The following is a 21003-nucleotide window of genomic DNA, read 5'->3' as shown; positions in this document are numbered from 1 at the left end:
TCCTGACAGGAATTTTCCTCACGGAATTAATTAAACTTAAATTGCCCCACAGGGGTCCCTCCTCTAACTTTTCTCAGGCCGCGGTACTCCGGTAAGTTTTTTGCCGTCTTCCGTCGATTACCGTCGAGTTTGGCCCTCGCGGCCTACTGGCCGTCGACGTACCACGGCTCGATTTTTTTCTATGGCCATGGAGTTGGGGATGGAACAGCTTCCCTATGAGGAAAGGCTGAAGAGGTTAGGGCTGTTCAGCTTGGAGAAGAGACGGCTGAGGGGGGATATGATAGAGGTCTTTAAGATCATGAGAGGTCTTGAACAAGTAGATGTGACTCGGTTATTTTCACTTTCGAATAATAGAAGGACTAGGGGACATTCCATGAAGTTAGCAAGTAGCACATTTAAGACTATCGGAGAAAATTCTTTTTCACTCAACGCACAATAAAGCTCTGGAATTTGTTGCCAGAGGATGTGGTTAGTGCAGTTAGTGTAGCTGGGTTCAAAAAAGGTTTGGATAAGTTCTTGGAGGAGAAGTCCATTAATGGCTATTAATCAATTTTACTTAGGGAATAGCCACTGCTATTAATTGCATCAGTAGCATGGGATCTTCTTAGTGTTTGGGTAATTGCCAGGTTCTTGTGGCCTGGTTTTGGCCTCTGTTGGAAACAGGATGCTGGGCTTGATGGACCCTTGGTCTGACCCAGCATGGCAATTTCTTATGTTCTTATGCTCTTATGTTTCGTCGGTGCCCGGACTGTACTCGCACCATGTCTATCACAGATCCTCATGGAGTCTGTGTAATGTGTTTAGGCCGTGAGCATGAAGTCCTGACTTGCACCAAATGTGCCCTCATGATGCCAAAAGGTCGTAAAGCCAGAAAGGAGAAGATGGAACTCCTCTTTCGTGCTCAGACCCCGACGCCGTCCATCGCATCGATGTCATCAGAACCGTCGACATCGCGACAGCATCATCCACCGTCCAGTGACCGTCATCGACGTCTTCACGGCCATCGACACGCGCTACTCCCCCTCAGGTTCGAGGGGATCGCAGGGAGAAACATCGCCATCGACATCGTAGGACTCGGACCATCGAGGGAGCAAAATCATCGACCTCGCCACCGTCCGAGCCACCGTCAAAGAAGCCCCATCCAGGAAAGGCACCGGCCATTCCTGCGACCAGGTCACCGAGGCCACCCTCACCCGATTGGGGTTTGGGAGTCGCAATTCCACCTGTAAAGGTGGTCCCTCCGACTGTGCCTCTGCCTCCCTCTTCTGTTCCGGAGCTAGGGCTGCTTGCTCCAGGTCTCTGAGAAGAACCGGACCGGCTGGTTCAGGAGGCCATCGACAAGGCGATGCAACGGCTCTAGGTTCCTCTGACACTGGCACCGAGAGTGGAACCGGTCACCGACCCGATTGCAGCAGCTCTGGCACCGCTGCTATCCCGGATGGAGGCGCTCATGACCGCCCTTCCACCGGTGGTTCCTGGATCTTCGATGGCTCTGGTGCCCTCCCCGTTGACAACTTCATCGGAAGGAGAAACACCATTCCGCATTCCTCCATCGGGAGTTCTGCCTCAGCCATCGATGCCAATTCGTCCCTCGCCACCGACTCATCCAATGGTGCTGATACGTCCATCGGCGCTATCGATGCCGGTACCGATGCCTTCTGCGCCATCTTCGGTGCCCCCGGTGATTCCTCCGATTTTCTTGGAGCCTCGACCGGGGCCTTCAGGTATCCAACCCCCTTCTCGTCCTACAGGTCAGTCTGCTGATCCTTATGACACCTGGGGTGATGATACTTCCACAGACACCGATGACTTACCTTCACCTCCTTCTCCTACTGAAAGTAGAAAGCGTTCTCCTCCAGAGGTCCTTTCTTTCATTAATTTTGTGAAGGAAATGTCTGAGTTGGTCCCTTTTCAACTTCAGACGGAACAAGATAATAGGCACCAGATGATGGAGTTGCTCCAATTCCTGGATGCCCCCAAAGTGATCACTTCTATTCCCATTCATCAAGTTCTTCTTGACCTTCTCAAAAAGAACTGGGAGAACCCTGGATCCATTGCTCCAGTACACAGAAAGGCTGACACTACCTATTTAGTGCAGTCAGCCCCTGGCTTTCAAAAATCTCAGCTCGACCACCACTCAGTTGTGGCAGAGTCGGCTCCAAAGACAGCAAAAAGGTCGAAACCTCACTCATCTACCCCACCTGTTAAGGAACACAAGTTCCTAGACAATATTGGTCGATGAGTGTTCCAAGGGGCCATGCTCATCTCCCAAATTGTGGCTTACCAACTTTATATGACCAAATATAATAGGGTCATCTTCAAGCAGATACAGGACTTCTCTGAAACCCTGCCTGAACAATTCCAAGACCAGCTTCAAACCCTTGTAAACAAGGGTTTTGAGGCAGGAAAACATGAGATTAGAACATCTTATGATATCTTCGACACCTCTACTAGAGTGTCTGCAGCTGCTATTTTGGCAAGACGATGGGCCTGGCTCAAATCTTCCGACCTTCACCCAGAAGTACAAGACCAGCTATCTGACCTACCATGTGTAGGAGACAATCTGTTCAGTGAACAGATCCAGCGAATGGTGGCTGAATTAAAGGACCATCATGAGACCCTTAGACAGCTTTCATCAATGCCTTCCGACTTCTCCTTAAGACAGCCCTTCAGGAAGGACTCTAAGAAGTCGTTCTACCGTCCGAGGAAGGCCTATCCTCCTCCAGCAAGGTCCCGAACTACGAGACCTTATCAAAAGCCTCAGCCTTGCCAAGCCCAAAAGCAGAAATCACAAGCAGCTCCCCAGCCGGGGCCTGCTTCCGGTTTTTGACTTCCACTTGGAGAGCAGCAGCCTTATTCCTCTGCCAAGCATACCAGTAGGAGATTGATTATGCTACTTTCACAACATGTGGCAATCAATCACAACCGACCACTGGGTGCTAACAATCATTGCTCAGGGTTACCACCTGAACTTTCTTGCTCTGCCACCGGACTCACCACCTCTGCAGATGTGGGAGACATCCGACCACTCTATCCTTCTGGATCAGGAGGTTTCCCTCCTTCTCCAGTTAAAAGCAATAGAACCGGTCCCACTCTCGCACCAAGGCCTAGAGTTCTATTCCAGGTACTTTCTGATCCCCCAAAAATCTGGGGGAGTTTGTCAAATTCTGGACCTACATGCTCTCAACAAGTACCTCCAGCGAGAAAATTTCAAGATGGTTAACTTGGGGTCCCTTCTACCTCTTCTACAAAGAGGAGACAGGCTCTGCTTTCTGGACCTCCAGGATGACTACACACACATTGCGATAACTCCAGCTCAGCGCAAGTACCTCAGGTTTTTAGTAGGCCCAAAGCACTATCAATACCGAGTGCTTCCGTTCAGCCTAGCATCGGCACCACGAGTCTTTACCAAATGTCTCATAGTTGTCGCAGCTTTCCTTAGGAAAGAGGGTGTTCAAGTCTACCCCTTTCTGGACGACTGGTTAATCAGGGCTCCAACCCAGCAAGCGGCTTGGTCGTCCCTCGATTTGACCCTACACACTCTAATTTCTCTAGGATTTCTCGTCAATTACGAAAAATCCTATTTAGTCCCATCTCAAACCTTGTCATTCATTGGGGCAGACTTGGACACCTTGCAGACAAAAGCCTTTCTACCTCAACAACAAGCGCTAACCCTCGTGTCTCTCGCTCACCAGTTGCAATCTCAGCATACAGCAACAGCTCGCCAATTCCTCATCCTTCTAGGACACATGGCGACCTCAGTCCATGTTACACCAATGGCCCGCCTGGCCATGAGACTCATGCATTGGACTCTGAGGTCACAATGGATTCAAGCAGTTCAGCCTCCTTCGACCATTGTCCACATCACCGACTCACTCCGTCTGTCTCTTGCCTGGTGGAAAGATCGGAACAATCTCCCCCAGGGACTGCCCTTTCAAGTGCCAGATCCTCAATTCATTCTCACCACCGATGCTTCCAACCTCGGGTGGGGAGCCCATGTGGACAATCTACAGACACAAGGGTCTTGGTCTCCAGGGGAAGCCAAACATCAAATAAACTTCCTATAACTTCGAGCAATGCGATATGCTCTAAGGGCTTTTCAGGAACGCCTATCAAATCACGTCATCCTGATTCAGACGGACAACCAGGTGACCATGTGATACATCAACAAGCAGGGAGGCACAGGCTCCTTTCTTCTGTGTCAGGAAGCTGCGCAGATTTGGGCGGAAGCGCTCTCCCACTCGATGTACCTCAGGGCCACCTACTTACCGTGAGTGAACAATGTCTTGTCAGACAAACTGAGTCGCGTCTTCCAACCGCACGAGTGGTTTCTCAACCCCTCGGTAGCGACTTCAATCTTTGACAGTGGGGATACCCCCAGACAGACCTCTTTGCGTCCCCTCAGAATCACAAAGTGGACAACTACTGCTCTCTCATTCGGAGTGAGCGCTCTCCGCCCAGAGATGCATTCTCCCTCTCGTGGGCAACCGGTCTGCTCTATGTATTCCCTCCACTTCCTCTTCTCTCGAAGACTCTCGTGAAGCTACGTCAGGACAAGGGAACCATTATCCTGATAGCACCTCACTGACCACGCCAAGTGTGGTTTCCAATCCTACAGGATCTCTCCATCCGCAGGCACATCCCTTTGGGAATGGACCCGCATCTCATCACTCAAAACAACGGATGCCTACGCTATCCCAATCTTTAGGCCTTGTCTCTGACGGCATGGATGTTGAAAGGTTAATCCTTCATCCGCTTAACCTTTCAGATTCGGTTTCTCATGTCCTGATTGCTTCACGGAAGCCTTCCACGAGAAAATATTATTCCTATAAATGGAAAAGGTACACATCATGGTGTACCTCGCAGTCCCTAGATCCCTTTTCCTGTCCAATCCCAAGGTTTTTGGACTATCTCTGGCATTTGTCAGGATCAGGCCTAAAGACCTCTTCTATCAGAATGCATGTCACTGCAGTAGCCGCCTTCCATAAAGGTGTTGGGGATGTTCCTATATCGGTACAACCCCTCGTAACATGCTTTTTGAAGGGCTTGCTCCATATCAAGCCACCCTTACGTCCTCCGACCTCTTCTTGGAACCTTAATCTGGTTCTTGGTCGGCTCATGAAACCACCATTCGAGCCTCTTCACTCCTGTGACCTAAAATATCTCACATGGAAAGTGATTTTCCTTTTGGTTATCACTTCAGCTCGCAGGGTTAGTGAGTTACAGGCCTTAGTTACCTATCCGCTTTACACTAAACTCCTGCAGGACCAGGCGGTACTCCGCACTCACCCTAAGTTTTTACCTAAGGTAGTTTCGGAGTTTCACATTAATCAATCCATCATACTACCTACCTTCTTTCCCAGGCCCCATTCCAATCCAGGGGAACAGGCTCTGCATACCCTTGACTGTAAACGGGCTCTAGCGTTCTACCTAGACCGTACAGCTGCCCACAGGAAGAGCACTCAGTTATTCGTCTCTTTCCATCCCAACAAATTAGGGCAACTGGTGGGTAAGCAGACTCTCTCCTCCTGGTTGGCGGACTGCATATCTTTTTGCTATCAGCAAGCAGGCATTCCTTTTCAAAACCATGTTAAAGCACACTCTGTGAGGGCCATGGCGACTTCAGTAGCACACCTACAATCGGTGCCGCTTCCTGACATTTGCAGGACTGCCACCTGGAGTTCCTCCATACCTTCGCAGCTCACTATTGCTTGGACAAAGCTGGAAGACAAGATTCCATCTTCGGCCAGTCTGTCCTGCGTAACTTATTTCCAACGTAATGTACCTACACCCTTCCGCCTGCCTGGTGGGGTTCAGGATACCCTCTACCAAATTCCACCCCAGTTGTTGTGCCTGTTGCATGCCGTTGGGTACATTTGGTGCTGTTCGGACATCCTCAGCTTGATGAGGACTACCATCCTGCTTGTCCTGTGAGAAAGCAAATGTTGCTTACCTGTAACAGGTGTTCTCAAAGGACAGCAGGATGTTAGTCCTCACGAAACCTGCCCGCCGCCCCGCGGTGTTGGGTTCGTAACGTTTTGTTGTTTTATTTTTCGGCACTGCCTGTAGCTTTCAAATAAGACTGAGGGGGGAACCCCTGCTGGCTGCAGGGTTGGTGCCATGCTGGGCATGCCCAGTAGGGGCCAGTCAAAGTTCTGGAAACTTTGACAGAAGTTTTCCGTGATTGGACTCCATCCTGATGATGTCACCCATATGTGAGGACTAACATCCTGCTGTCCTGTGAGAACACCTGTTACAGGTAAGCAACATTTGCTTTTTGCATGCGAAAAACGCATTAACGCATGCAAAAAGCACCATAACGCATGGTGCGATGTTAATTTTTTTAATGGGGAGGAGTTGGGGCGGGAATTTTGTAAAAGTGGGCTGGCTTCACGAAGTTATAATGCATGATATTGCACAGTTTTAATGCCAAAAATAACTACACCTTTTTCATTAGCATTAGCATTAAGCTGTGTGATATCATGTGATATACCCATAACACAATTTGTGATTTTTTTTCACAAATTCTGTTGTGGGCATTTTTGGGCTGGGGAAGGGCCTGAGAGGGGGGAGGGGGAGGTAGAGAGAGAGAGAGCCTCGGGGGGGGGGGGGGGGGGAGGCACCCTAGTAATCAGCTATTTATGAAACTATAGGAGGCCCACCCGGTAACTCGAGGTGAGGTTTAGGTAGTCGTGTAGAGGTTAGGGGCCACTTTTACATGCAGAGTGAGACGTACGAACAGAACAGTGCACTCTTGTAAAGATTTGATGTCCTTTGGAGTGTGGAAACTCACACAACGATGAGATTTGTACAATGTTCTCTCAACCTAGCTTGGTGTTACCCAGTTAGAGAGTCTATCAAGCTAGGTTGAGAGAACATTGTACAAATCTCATCGTTGTGTGAGTTTCCTGCCTCCGAAAGACATTAAATCTTCACAAGAGTGCACTGTTATGTTCGTACATCTCACTCTGCATGTAAAAGTGGCCCCTAAACCCTACACTACTACCTAAACCTCACCTCGAGTTACTGGGTGGGCCTCATATGGTAGCATAAATAGCTAACTACTACAGAATACTTGAGGTAGTCTCTCTCTCACTCACTCTCTCTCCTCAGCTTTTAATTTACTCTACCAGTCTTATAGTATTCCCAGTGTATCTACAGCATTACATCTTCCTTTTTTTTCCTCTTTTCTTGTCTGCTGTTTGAGTATCATTCTCTTGTGTTGTACTTGCTTTATTGTCCTTTCATTATGACAGTAATTACATGTTATTACATCCATAGGACTGCAACTATGGAAATAATGAATAATGAATTCAGCATTGGTGTTGCTAATCTTTCACTATCAGTAGCACTAGCATTTAATTATGAAATGCAAGACGTTTAAGGAAAACATGTGCACTAATATGTAAATTGGACTGTTTATTCATATTTGTAAATTGACTGTTTGTGAATTTCACTAGCCTGGAATGATGGGAAAATCCGAGCATTTACCCCAGAGAGTGGTCGCTTGATGTATGTGATTGAAAATGCCCATAGCATAGGAGTAACAGCCATTGCTGTTACCAGTGAAGGCACACGGATCGTTAGTGGAGGAGGTGAAGGGCAGGTATGTACAGCTCTTATTCTTACTACATAGGTGCTGTGGTTTCTTATAAGAATAGCATGATAGGATTAAAACAATAATGCATTGAAGAACATGCAGCATTCACAATAATACAGCAAATGCATCCATAAGGTCGGCAAGGTGGCAAAAGGCAAATTAGTTTCACCAACTAAGTATTGTGATTACAGAAGAGCAATACATTCCCTGGAGAGCCTTACCGCTACTGTAAAATAGCTCTGGCTTGTTAAAAATATTCTTGTACTAATTTCTGTTTTTTGATAAACTTTTAAAAACCTGCATTCCATGTAGGGTTGCCAACTATCCAAATGTTTTCCAGACTGTACTAATTTTGGGGTTAATGTCTGGATTTTAACTTTCTCATTCCAGTGCTCAGCTCTGATTCTCCCCCTATGGCATGCTTGTAACTGAGTTCACCCTATATCCAGTGCAGATAGGTTGGTTGTTTGAAATGCATTTCAGTGAAGTATGAGCAAAGTTTGGGAGGCAGTGGCCTCATTAGCTCTAGGTTCATGGGCATGTGTACTGAGTTTCCACTTCTTTGGTGGTTGAGGAAGAAGCCCATGTATCTCACCCCACAGTGGCAGAAGACAAAGCCCAACAGGGCTGCCAAGAATCCCATCCTGTGGCAGAAGAAGATGAGGCCTGGCGGGATGTCGTAAATCCCATCCTGTTGCGACCGAAGACAAATCCTGGTGGGGCCGCTGTGGATCCTATCTCATAGAGGCTTGGCGGTGTTCAAAGAAAAGGCCTAGAAGAGAAGGGGAGGCTCTGAGAGTGTGTGTGTGTGTGGTGCATGTGTGTGTGTGTGTGTGTGTGTGTGTGTATGAGAGAGAGAGTCTATGTGAGTGAGTGAGAGTGTCAGAAGGGATGTGCGTGAGAGTGAGCCTGAGAGAGTGAAAGCCTGTGTGCATGTGAGAGAGAGAGAAGAGAGAGACAGCTTGTGGGAGTGGAAGCCTGTGTATATGTGTGTGTTGCGACTGTCGCTGCTCGACACCCTCACTCTGCCCTCTTTACCTCTGTGGCGACTCACTCCGGGTCTGATGGACGGCTGGCTGCCGCAGCGTCTCCATGCCATTTCCCTCCGGCGTCCCCGGACCGGCTCAACGTTGCAGATCCACCATGTTGCCTGAAGACTTAGGGCGCGCGCGCGCGCTCTGATTGAAGTACCAGCAAGGGCGCGAACCTCAGGGATGTTCCCCTGAGATGACGTCATCTGCTTCCAATATTTAAAGGTCTCTTTTATCGCTAGCTATCTGAGTTAGCAAGGATTTGCCAAGGATTCGCTAAGGACTTGCTTTGGCTATCCAAGCTACTCTGCCTCCTTGGACTTACCAGAGGTACCTGCTCCTCGGGGGCCTCGCTCTTTTCTTTACTTTCAGATTACAGATAGGAACCGGTACTCGCTCCTCGAGGGCCCATGTTCCTGGACACTCTGAAGATTCTCTACTGCCTGGAAGCGATCACTGCTACAAACAATTGTGAGTTACCATCGCTCTCTCAGAGCTTTCCCTGGAACCAGGTACTCGCTCCTCAAGGGCCTAAACCTTTCCAGCTCCTGAGCTTCCTTGAGACCTTACGTGAGTTTTGTCATCTCTGTGTGTGTGTGTGTGTGTGTGTGTGTGTGTGTCTGTTTGTAACATAGTAATATAGTAACATAGTATAGACCAGCGGTTCTCAACCAGTGTGTCGCCAAGCACCGGCAGGTGTGTCGTGGCTCCCGGTGTTCCACTGCCCTGCTTGTGCTTCCCTTCTCCCTAGGGGCGGGGCTGAAGAATGGAGAGATGCTGCGCGCCACTGCTGGAGGCCAGGCCAGCAGGGCCGAAGAGTAGAGAGACCTGTGCGCCACCACTGCCGGTGGAGCTGAAGAATGGAGAGACGCTGCGCGCTGCTGCCGGTGGCTGAAGAGTGGAGAGATCTGTGCTCTGCCGTCGGCGGGGACGAAGAATGGAAAGACGCTGCGCACTGCTGCCTGCGGCCGAAGAGTGGAGAGACCTGTGTTTCGCCATCGGCGGGGCCGAAGAATGGAGAGATGCTGTGCGCCGCTGCCTGCGGCCGAAGAGTGGAGAGGCCTGTGCTCTGCCATCGGCGGGGCCAAAGAATGGAGAGATGCTGTGCGCCGCTGCCTGCGGCCGAAGAGTGGAGAGACCTGTGCTCTGCCGTCGGTGGGGCCGAAGAATGGTGAGATGCTGTGTGCCGTTGCCGGCGGCCGAAGAATGGTGAGACACTGCACGCCGCTGCCGGCGGCCGAAGTGCGGAGAGACCCACCGGAGGTCAGGCAAGAGGCGGCTGAGAAGCGGAGGCCAGGCTTATTGGGCCAAAGAATGAGAAGAGACTCCAAGTGAGCTTTTGTGTGTGTGGTAGAATGGATGCATGTGTGAGAGCTTGTTTGTGTATGTTAGAATGGGTGCCTGGGTGCATGAGTGAGAGCTTGTGTGTGTGTGGTAGAATGGGTGCCTAGGTGCATGAGTGAGAGCTTGTGTGTGTGTAGTAGGTGCATGAGTGAGAGCTTGTGTGTGTGTAGTAGAATGGGTGCCTGGGTGCATGAGTGCGAGCTTTGTGTGTGTGTGGTAGCATGGGTGCCAGGGTGCGTGAGTGGCAGCTTTGTGTGTGTGTGGGGGGGGGGGGTAGAATGGGTGCCTGGGTGCGTGAGTGGCTGCTTTGTGTGTGTGTGTGTGTGTGTGTGTGTGTGTGTGAGTGTGTGCTAGAATGCATGCCTGGGTGCATGAGGTGCAGATTTGTGTGTGTGTGTGTGTGTGTGAGTGTGTGGTAGAATGGGTGCCTGGGTGGTGAGTGGCAGCTTTGTGTGTCTGTGGTACAATGGGTGCATGAGTGGCAGTGTGTGTGTGTGTGTGGTGCAATGGGTGCCTGGGTGCCTGAGTGAGAGCTTGTGTGTGTGTGTGTGTGTGGTAGAATGGGTGCCTAGGTGCATGAGTGAGAGCTTGTGTGTGTGTAGTAGAATGGGTGCCTGGGTGCATGAGTGGGAGCTTTGTGTGTGTGTGGTAGCATGGGTGCCAGGGAGCGTGAGTGGCAGCTTTTTGTGTGTGTGTGGGTGGGGGGGGGGGTAGAATGGGTGCCTGGGTGCGTGAGTGCAGCTTTGTGTGTGTGTGTGTGTGTGTGTGTGTTACAATGCATGCCTGGGTGCATGTGGTACAGATTTGTGTGTGTGTGTGTGTGTGTGTGTGTGTGTGTGTAGTTGTAAGTGACAGAGTATGTGTGAGCTTGTATGTAAGTGACAGAGCATGTGTGTGATTGAGAGAGACTGGTCAGGGAGGTGACTGGTGTGTGTGTGTGAGAGAGACAGAAACTGATCAGGGAGGTGACTGGGGTGTGTGTGTGTGAGAGAGAGAGAGACAGAGACTGGTCACTGAGGTGACTGGTGTCTGTGTAAGAGAGACAAAGACTGGTCAGGGAGGTGACGTGTGTGTGTGTATGTGTGTGTGAGTGTGTGTGTGTGTGTGTGTGTGAGAGACAGGCTGGTCAGGGAGGTGACTGGTTTGTGTGTGTGTATGTGTGTGTGAGAGACAGACTGGTCAGGGAGGTGACTGGTGTGTGTGTGTGGGAGAGACAGAGACTGGTCAGGGAGGTGACTGGTGTGTGTGTGAGGAAGAGATACTAGTTAGGGAAGTTACTGGTCTGTATGAGACAGAGACTGGTTGTGACTGGTTGTGGGCCCTAAGGAAGAGGACTGTGAGGACAGAGCTTCAGCAGCCACTATTGGCCTGCAAGGGAAAGGAGTAGGAGAGTTGCTGGAGAGGGTAAGTAAAGGCAGCTTTTTAAGTTTATTTTTCTTGATTGACTGCCATTTTAATTATTGGATATTATGTGATGTGTCTGCTGTTTTGAAACATTTTATTGATATTTGGACTATTTTTAATAATTTTTATGAGTTTTTAATTGTTGGATGTTATTCTGTTCATCAGCTGTTTTGTAACATTTATTAGTATAGTTTTACTATTATTTCTAAGTGGGTATCTATCTATAGCAGCTTGGCTTGCTCTGTTTTCCTAATAGGAGGTATATTAGTGTTTAGGGCCTGGTTAAATATTTGTAGTGGTAAATTACTGTCTTTTTATAATTGTGCTTGCCAGAAAAGAGAACTTGGCTTCTAATATTACTTGCCTACAATAGCATTAAAAGCCCTTCTAGTATTACAGTATTACATTAAAACATTCAAAGGAATGATGTTTTAAAAAAAGACACTACAGACTTACAGCATCCTATGGTAAGTCAGTGATGTGCTAGATTGGGGCCCTCAGAAGCTCCCAGGAGCATTTATTAAATTATTTATGAAAAAAGGGAGTATCTCCTGCGTTACCTCATGTGGCTAAAGGTAAATGGAGATGTGGAGCGTGAGTTCATGACTAGAAGGCTAAGTGCTATAGTCATATTGGGGTAGATATTGAAAAGTTTGACGGGTATCTAAGTTAGCTGGATAGACATATCTGTCTTAGACTTGCTATTGAGCAGGCCTAACTTAGCTGAATAAGTTATCTGTCTAAAGCTGAAGATTGCTACTTAGCCGATAACTTCTCCAGCTAAGTAGCGCCGCCTTGATCTGCCCATTGCCTGCCTACTTTGTCTCCAAGTAAAAGATAGCTGGATAAGCGACTTATCTGGCTATCAAGCTGCCGATGAATATAATTGGATATTCAGCAGCCTGCTAAGATAACTGGATAACTCCTACTTATCTGGCTATCGAATGCTGAACGTGCTTTGAATATTGAGTTCATTATGTTTATGTTTTGGAATTTGTTTGGGTTTTTTTTTCTTGTTGGTAATTTTATATTGTATTGTGCAGAAATTTTAAACCACATTTCTAAATAAACATAAATAATAAAAAAAAGAGAGTATCTAAATTTGTGGAGCAGAGCTGCTGAAAGCCCCTTGGCAGCCTATCACTGTGGTAAACGATTGTGATGTTCTTTTACAGGAATCTTCTTTAAAAGATCTGCAGCTGACTGGCCTGGTGGCTCAATGACAGTCATGTGGAAGGACTCTGAGTTAAGTCTTTCTTTCCCTGGTTAAGCTGAGGATGCTGTGGAGGCAGTATTCACATCCCCCAGGGAAGCAGGAGGAGGCATAGTCCTTACATAAGGATGACAGCTAGTAGTTGGATTCAGGGTCCATGAATGCAGGGCTCTAGAAGGAGTTCTGTAGCATGGTCCCTGACCTGGGACTGTCACTGCAATGATCAAACTATGTATATTGGGCTGGGGGGGGGGGGGGAATAATCCCCAGGTAGTTGTGAATGAAGGTTCATGGTGCCAGATCCCAGCTTTGGTTCCTACTGTGCTGGAGATACAAAGAAGGAAACTGCTGGGTCAAAAATAAAAAAAGGTCTTTGCTTGTCCTTTTTTAAAAGTGCTTTTGATGCCTTTCAGGTGAGAGTGTGGGAAGCTGTGGAGAAAAGCCACAAACTGATGGCATCAATGAAAGAGCACAAGTCTTCTGTGTCTTGCATTAAAATAAAAAAGAATGACCGTGAATGTGTCACTGCTGGCGCTGACGGGGCAATCATCATATGGGACCTGGTGTGAGTACATGTCTCTGACTGAAAACATCAGCTATCAAGCACATGCCACAGGCAGGGCGTGGTAGAACGGTTGGTGACTGGGGGGGGGAGTGGTTGGGCAGAACGATGTATCACGGGATAAAAGGGGAAATGGAGATGTGGGAAAGTGTTGCACCACTGCTGTAGATGTATTTGCCGGTTTTACTTTATATTTATTGTCAGGGCCATCAAAGGTGGCAGGATGATTGGGCACCCAGAGCACCGGGCTGGCAGGGCCTCAGTGCAAAATAACTGCCACCGTTCCAGTGGTTTAAACCCCAGCACTGCTGCTTCTGTGTGGCCACATTCTCATAGGGGGACCAATCAGTTGGATGCATCATCAGAAAAGGATTCCCTTCCCACCACTGACTGCCTGTGGTGCCAATTAACTCTACAGTAGTCCGGTTTATTACTATATATGGCGGCGTCTGTGTACTCCGTGCTGTACCCAATATTTATTTATTTAAAAAACTTATAACCTGCTTATCCTCAGCTCTAAGCAGATAACAAAAATTTGTTTATAAAATAAGCACATATTACATGGTCCTAGGGTTCCTGACCCAGTGAGCTTACAGTGTAAATAGGACTATTGGACGTGTAAGTGACTTCCTCAGGGTTATAGAATAAATAGTGATGTAATTGGAACTGTAATCTGCAGGTTTTTCAGTTGTGTTTCGAAATCTCAAGTTTACATTATCAGTCAGGCTTAATTTCTGGCTGATAAGGTAGGAGAAATAGTTACTGTATTTCCTCCAGACTACATTTTTTGTTGAGGAGGAGCTAGAGCTATTAACCACAACCTTCACTTCGAGCACAAATGCTTCCAGGTAGAGGATGGAACCTCACAGTTTAGGACAGCCAGAGAAAGTCAAGAAAACTCCAATGTATAGTTTTATTGATTCATCATATGGTATTTTCAGGCGATATGTGAGGAATCAAATGATCTTGGCCAATACCTTATTCCGTTGTGTCTGCTATCATCCTGAAGAGTTCCAGATAATAACTAGTGGAACGGACAGAAAGGTAACAAGTCTCAAAAAGCCAAATCCAGTCATTAACGCTATAATAATCTGAACAGGTCATATTGTCCCTGCCATGTCCAGTTCATCCTGGCTGCCCAAAGATGGTGCAATTCTAGAAGAAAAGAACTTATCCAGAGAAGCAGGTGTACCAGAGCCATGCCACACATTTTAAAAGCATGCACACATCCATTTCTTTAAAGGAAGGACCAGGCTTCATCAGATAACAACCGAATCACTCTCAGAAAAAAAATGTGGTTCTTAAAATTAGGAAGCCAAATTAAACTCTGAAACTGCTTCCCTAGAATTCCCTAACATTCCCTTCACATCCTATCACTGGAATGCTTTTTATGATTCACTTATATTTTCTGGTAATGTCATCTTTTGCTCATTCTATTTTGACCAGAGGAAGGGAGTATTATCTCTCAAAAGCTAGTCGGGAAATATATTACGTTATTCCAATATAAATATATCACCTCATACATTTTTTAAATTTTCATTTGTTAACCTTTATTTCTGTGCATTATAGTAGACTAATACCGCAACCACATTCTACACAGATGGTAGGACTCAGTTTTATAAGGACACTGAGAGGTCCTTTTAGCCTTGTAAGAGATTGCATCCAGTACATTCATTCATTTATAATATGAGAACCTCATCCCCCAATGATGCTGAAAGGTCTCTCACTCTTTTATTTCTGCCATAGATTGGATATTGGGAGGTGTTTGATGCTTCTCCAATCCGAGAACTAGAAGGCTCCCTGTCTGGTGCTCTAAATGGGATGGATATCTCACCAGAAGGGGTTCATTTTGTTACAGGTAAATAAAATCTGAAGAAAAACATTTACAATAGAGCAAGTGCAAAGAAAGACATCAATCCTTGTGCTGAATTATAAACTGCATCAATCACACTTCCTTCCCCACATCACCTGGGGCAGAAAGTTTTGTCACCGTAAGAACTTTCATTCAAGACCTTTTCTTTATTTAGCCGACTCAGTGGCGTGTCCTGCACATTGCCTTGCGGAGGACCCGGGTTCCTTTCCCAGGTCAGCCAGTGCAGAGATGCTGCAGAGGCAATGCTCATAGCCCTTGGGGGTAAGGAACCCTTAGTCATCCTCCAACAGGGACCCTGGTAACAAGACTCAAGGTTCATGTTATCTAGGCTGTCTTTATTCAATGGCTGAGCTGAGCTAGGACCAGATATAAAGATAAGTGAAAAAAACCTCCAGGTAGGTGCCAGTGATGGCTCATGGCAACAGTTCCCAGCCTTGGCTCAGACTGGGCTGGAAGCATGAAGGAATAAGAGGGAACTGCCAGAGCAGCAAAAAAGAGCCCTCGTATTTCTCTTGCTGCTGACTCAGCTGATTGCTAGGTTCTACAACAGCAACATGTTACAGCAGCTCAGGTGCTGCTCAGGCTTGTCAGCAGGTGGCGAGGCTATTGTTACAGTTCCCAGCACTTTCTTTATGTAAAGGCTGTGAAGCTGGGGAAGGGGGGAACAACCAACAATGCCCTCAGCAACAGGCTGATGTAATATCGTTCGCTGCGGCCAGCGCACAGCTCAACACGCGATTGGATGCGCGTTTGGATGCGTGTCCATAATTCCCGATGCAAAACGGTGGTTAACGTGTCCAAAACGCACGTCCGATCGAGCGCGTAGCTAATAGCGCTCATCACATGTAAATTCATGTTGATGAGGATATTAGCTATTACCCCGGATGAGAAAAAAAAAATGTGCATCCGAGATTCACATTTTTACTCTCAAAAATTAACTCCTGCCCTGGAGGAGTCCCAAAAGTTTACAGAAATGTAGAAAAGACTGCTTTTCTGTAGTTCCTCCGATTTAATATCTGTGGCGATATTAAGTCGGAGGAACTGAAAAAGAAGAACCGTAAAAAAAAAAAAAAAGTATGCTAGCGGTCAGGTGGCTGAGCACAGGATAGGAAAGCAGACGCTCATGCGTTCGTTTTCCTAACCTGCTGACAGCCACCCCTCCTGGGTGCCGATGCTGAGGAGGCGCTAGGGACACAAAAGTTTCCGTGGCGCCTCCTTTTTACCACAGCAGCCCATTTAAATACTAAATCGGGTAGCCGGGAGAGGTGGATCGGCGCGCATTAAGAGAGGGGGCGCTCAATCATGAGCGCCTGTTTAACATGTACCGATATTGCTTGGACCTGTAAGAGCATGTACAGGAAGTCTTCAACTTACTATACTTAAGTTGTTTCGAGTTGCAATGATTCAGAGTTTCGAGATTTCTAAATTGACATCCATTATCCAATTTACAACACGTTTCAACTTTAAGATGCCTGAACATCTCCCAGCAGACACACATTGATGTGCTGATGACCGAGGCCTGGGAAGTGACAACAGTAGGAAGAATACCAGGGACTTCTCTTCAAAATAGTGTCAGTGCAGTGTCCTAGAGGCATGCTTTGACACTTTCCTCTTCAGTATGCTTTTTATAGTACTATATATTACTAAATTCTGGGTTATTTTGGTGTGAATAGGGTTTCGATGAAGATGATGATTGAGCCCCTAGTGCTGAAACGAATCCCTCATTTAAAAAAATTGTTCTTCTGTGCCCATTGGTTTTAACTTATCTTTCGACTTAATACACAGTTTTCAGGAACCAATTAGGTTTTAAGTCTGAAGACTTCCTGTACATGTTTTACCATTTTTAGGCAGGAAGAACTTCAGCTAGCAAGGGAGCAAGACTGGATTTATATCCGTAGTGCCTTAAAGAAGGGTAGATTCCTTCCAAACTGCCTGCTAAGTGGGGTTCTCCTTGTTCCTCCCTTGGTCACAACTTCTCCCTCAAAGTCCTCTCCCTTCTTTCCCCCACCCCATCCTTCACTTGGCCCCTTCCCATGCCCTCTGTCCTCCCTCTCTTTCCCACATATAGTTGTTCTCGGGCCTGGCAGAGATCTTCAAGCAGCAGTCTCTGCAGCAACAACAGGAGAAGTTCAACAGAAGGGTCTGTGAATTGGCAAGCGCTCAAAGGCTCCTGCCACCACCTTTCGTAGACTTCCTTTTTGTCCAGGAAATTTGTGCAAGGATGGGGGACATTGCAAGGCCTGTGAGCATGCACCAGCTCACGTCCTGCACTGAATTTTTCCTGTTGTCACTGTAGAGGCTGCTGCTGCTAGAAGATTTGTACCACTCACCATTGCCCTAGTTGCTTGCTTCCATCCCTTCTTGATACCTGCCCTGGGCAGAGGGATGTGTATAGTACCCTCAAGGGAGGGCACAGACTTGCTAGGCACAGTAGCAGCTGTGGAGAAATGGAACTGATCCAGTAAAGGAAGTGGAACAGCAGTGGCACAGTGCCCTTAGACACATTCCTACTCTGGCTAAGGGCAAATCCTGCCCTGCCTGAAAGAAGGAATGATGAAACACTAATTTAACAAATAGACTGAAAGGTTAATGGATGGTAAGAGAAGTGGCAGCCTTGTTGACTGTTATTGTTCTCAGGTCTAAAACTTGTGCTAATTAAACCAGGGCAGAAACTACAGAGTGGGCCTAGCCAGTGCCAGGCTGACTCTGCTTCATCAAAATGACTCCAGGTAATTGTCCTGCTTGTTCCTCACCAAAACTGGCCATGAGAATAGCCAGTTTTCTGTGAGTTATCATGTGTTCAGTGTACATATGCTGTGTACTTTTCTGAGTAAATATTATATACACTGAAACTCAGAGGTGGGAGGAGAACTGTTTTCAGTTGTGAGAATCTCCTGCTCCTCTAAATGAATTCTGAGCTTCTAGCCGAGAATGGTGAGCCTAGAAGCAGTGATCTGATCTGAAAGTTTAACTTTGGTTTCCTATCTCTTATTACATAACATCCTATGCTCAGTAACCCATCCAGCTGGCCCTAAATTTCCACTCTGCTAATGATCTTATAGGCTGCTGCAATGCCACAGCTAAGGCCTAAAATCCAGCTCTTGCTTGGAATTCCTTATTCTCCACAGAATGGTGAGAAACCATGGGGGTTGGGACAAAGCTGAAGCAGCAGTAGCCTATGCATCTCTCTTCCTCCTCACTACAATCCAATCCAGGCTTAGAGTTAGGAGAAGGACAGTGGTGACATGGTGCCTCAGCTCATGTCGTCCTTCTCTGCTGTGTGATTGTGAACTATCATGGTTTGAACTAACCTGGATACCATAGTGTCACATGGTTCAAACTACAGTCCCGGGCACCAGGTGGAGGACGATGTGCCCTGAGATGCCAAGCTGCTTCTGTTCTTCTAATACCAAGCCCAGAATAGTGGGGATCAGAGATGGGAGTCAGAATGAGTTGGGGGAAGTAAAAAGAGGGAAGAGTTTAAGTTGGATGTGGGGTTCAAGTGAGGGGATCGGAGGGGGTGTGGGATGATATTCCCTGTAAGCTGTGCACATATATTTGTACACAAGAAAACATAACACAAGAAAAAGAAAATAGAATGGTGTTTCAAAGAACACTGCACAAATGTGTACACTGTGTTGCACAAGAACTTTTTTGTGCCCACAGCCAATTGTGTGGGGTGTAGGTGAGTGAGAGAAGAGACTGGCATTGGAGGGACGGGGTGTGAGAGTGGATCCTCCTTCCATATCCAATTTCCCCACCATCTCCTATCCCTCTGCCCCTCCTCCATGATCTCTTCTCCATCTCCCTCCTCCAAGATCCCCTCAGTCTCTTATCCTCCATTCCCCAGATCCCCTTCTCTACTCCTATTCTCTATGCCCTTCCTCCCTTCCCAGCACCAATCACTAAGATTCCTTTTCCTCAAAAATAGAATACAAATTATCTAGACTCACAAATTTAGTAATTGATTTTATTTTATAAAATTAAATACACATGTATGTTTTTTAATATGCAAATCTGTGCAAACATACTGCACAATTGCCATAGAATTAAGTCTTGCTACAAAATGTATCCTGGAAGTGCTTCAGAAAACTGGGGAATTACATTTTGGCAATAGTGTATTAGCTGAACCTTTGTCTTCTGTTGCAGGGGGTGACGACAAACTAGTGAAAGTGTGGGATTATAACGAGGGTGAGGTGACTCATGTTGGGATAGGTCACAGTGGCAACATCAGCAGCATCAGGATCTGCCCCTCAATCAAGTATATTATCAGTGTGAGCTCGGATGGTGCTATCTTGCGCTGGAAATATCCCCATGAGAACTAAAGGTGATTTACAGCCTCCAGTATTTTCATAAAGCATGTATATTGTGAGTAGAGAGAGAACATTTCAGCAGAACATCTGTCTAGCCTTCAAATCAGCTAAGCCACTGATTTTAATATGTGTTTTTATCAGACTCTTCTGTGTATATTGACTGTAATTGCTTTGGCCCTTTCAGGGAGCTTTAGGGAGCATAGCATACTGTAGGTGAGTGCATGCAAAAAATTTATGTTGTGCAAGTAAAAATGACCCTTTTCGGCCAGTCTGGTGGCTCAGTGTTCACAGCCCCTGGGTAAATGTGTGGGGGGGAGAAGAGAATCATGGTCCATTGCTTAAGGATGACAACTAATGGCCAAATTCAAGGGCCCATGATTGCAGGGCTCTGGAAAAAAAAAGCCATGGCTGGGGGGATGAGTCAGGGGAGTGTTGTGATCTAAAATAGGGGGGGGGAAATCCCTAAGTAGTTGCGAATGAAGGCTTATGGCACCAGATTCCACCCGTAGATCCAAATAAGCTAGATGTACAAAGGAGCAGGAGGAAACTACTGGGTCAAAAACAAGACCCGTTGTCTTATTTTCTTTAACCATGCATGCAGAGTCTTCTTCAGGGCATTCATTTCACAGCAAATTTGAATCTCCTGCCGCAGATGTGCTAGGAGTGCTGTCAGTGCAAGGGTTTACTGCATGGCACTTTTCTGCAGTCTCACTGCTTCTGCCCAGTTGTCTTTTTCTGAATTTAAAATAGTTCAATGCCATTTGGTTTGGTCGCTAAACATGTTTTAAAGTAATGTCAAAGGACTAAGAAAGTATAGCAAACTCTAGCTCCGTATTCCAGCAATCCTTGGTGCTGATGATACTTCTAAAGCTGACATTCGTTTGCAGGTTTTCTATGTTAGTGGAGCTCGATTTCTGCTTCAATTTATATCTTTGCTGTTGCGCTACAGAGGAAAATCAAAATTAAAATCCTACCAGTCTAATTTCTATAAAATTTTGGAGTTATACAAATTAAATTAAACTGATGCACCTAAGGCAAAATAAAAACAGGTTTAACCTGTTATGCCTCTGGTTGAATCGGTGAGGAGAGCAAGGCAGCTGCTCCAGACACAGCCCAGAAGGGGGCACCAGAGCTTCAGCTCCCTTCTTGCCGCTACTGCCTCCCTCCCCTCATCATTTTTAAAACAGGAGAAGCTGTTGGGGGGGGGGGGGGGGGGGGATGGACGGTGGTAGAGGTCAGTGAGCATGGGGTTCTGAATCAGTATGCCCTCACAGGCCCCACCTCCTCCTCGTACGCAAGTCTCGTTTTCAATCAGTAAGCCTGTGCGTGATGGGGGGGGAAGGGCTCTGACTCAGGTTCATACTCAACAGCAGTTGCCATCGGTGGGCCCAGGATCAGCCCCAACAAGACGTGGAAGGAGAGGCAGCAGTAGCTTGAAGGCCCATGGGAAGGATAAGAAAGGTGGAAGAGTGTGAAATTCTGTAGGGCAAAAGCAGAGATAGGCAGATGGCAGCAACAGGACCGGTGCAGCCCGCTGAGCAAAGTTCCTGTTGACTGCAGCTTAGTCTCTGTCTCTCACTTCATTTTGCATATCTTTGCTGCTGCATCAGGGTTTTGGAAAACAAGCAGCAGTCATTCTCATTATACTAGCCCAGATAGTCTC

The 21003-nt window shown here is 47.0% G+C and overlaps 1 protein-coding gene across 1 annotated transcript in view; it reads left to right on the top strand.

Annotated features, from left to right (window-relative positions):
- CFAP52 (cilia and flagella associated protein 52) overlaps positions 1-20549 on the top strand; it is a 224177-nt gene extending 203628 nt beyond the window's left edge. The window contains exons 10-14 of the mRNA XM_029600320.1: positions 7461-7606; positions 13006-13157; positions 14096-14198; positions 14901-15012; positions 19177-20549. Coding sequence (XP_029456180.1) covers positions 7461-7606; positions 13006-13157; positions 14096-14198; positions 14901-15012; positions 19177-19352 — 689 coding nt within the window. The 3' untranslated portion in view covers positions 19353-20549. The remainder of the gene's footprint in view (positions 1-7460; positions 7607-13005; positions 13158-14095; positions 14199-14900; positions 15013-19176) is intronic.
- Positions 20550-21003: the final 454 nt, after the last annotated feature.

The sequence above is a fragment of the Rhinatrema bivittatum genome, chromosome 4 (genome assembly GCF_901001135.1).
Source record: "Rhinatrema bivittatum chromosome 4, aRhiBiv1.1, whole genome shotgun sequence".
NCBI classification, from domain to species: domain Eukaryota; kingdom Metazoa; phylum Chordata; class Amphibia; order Gymnophiona; family Rhinatrematidae; genus Rhinatrema; species Rhinatrema bivittatum.
This window is presented reverse-complemented; position numbering and strand designations above follow the sequence as displayed.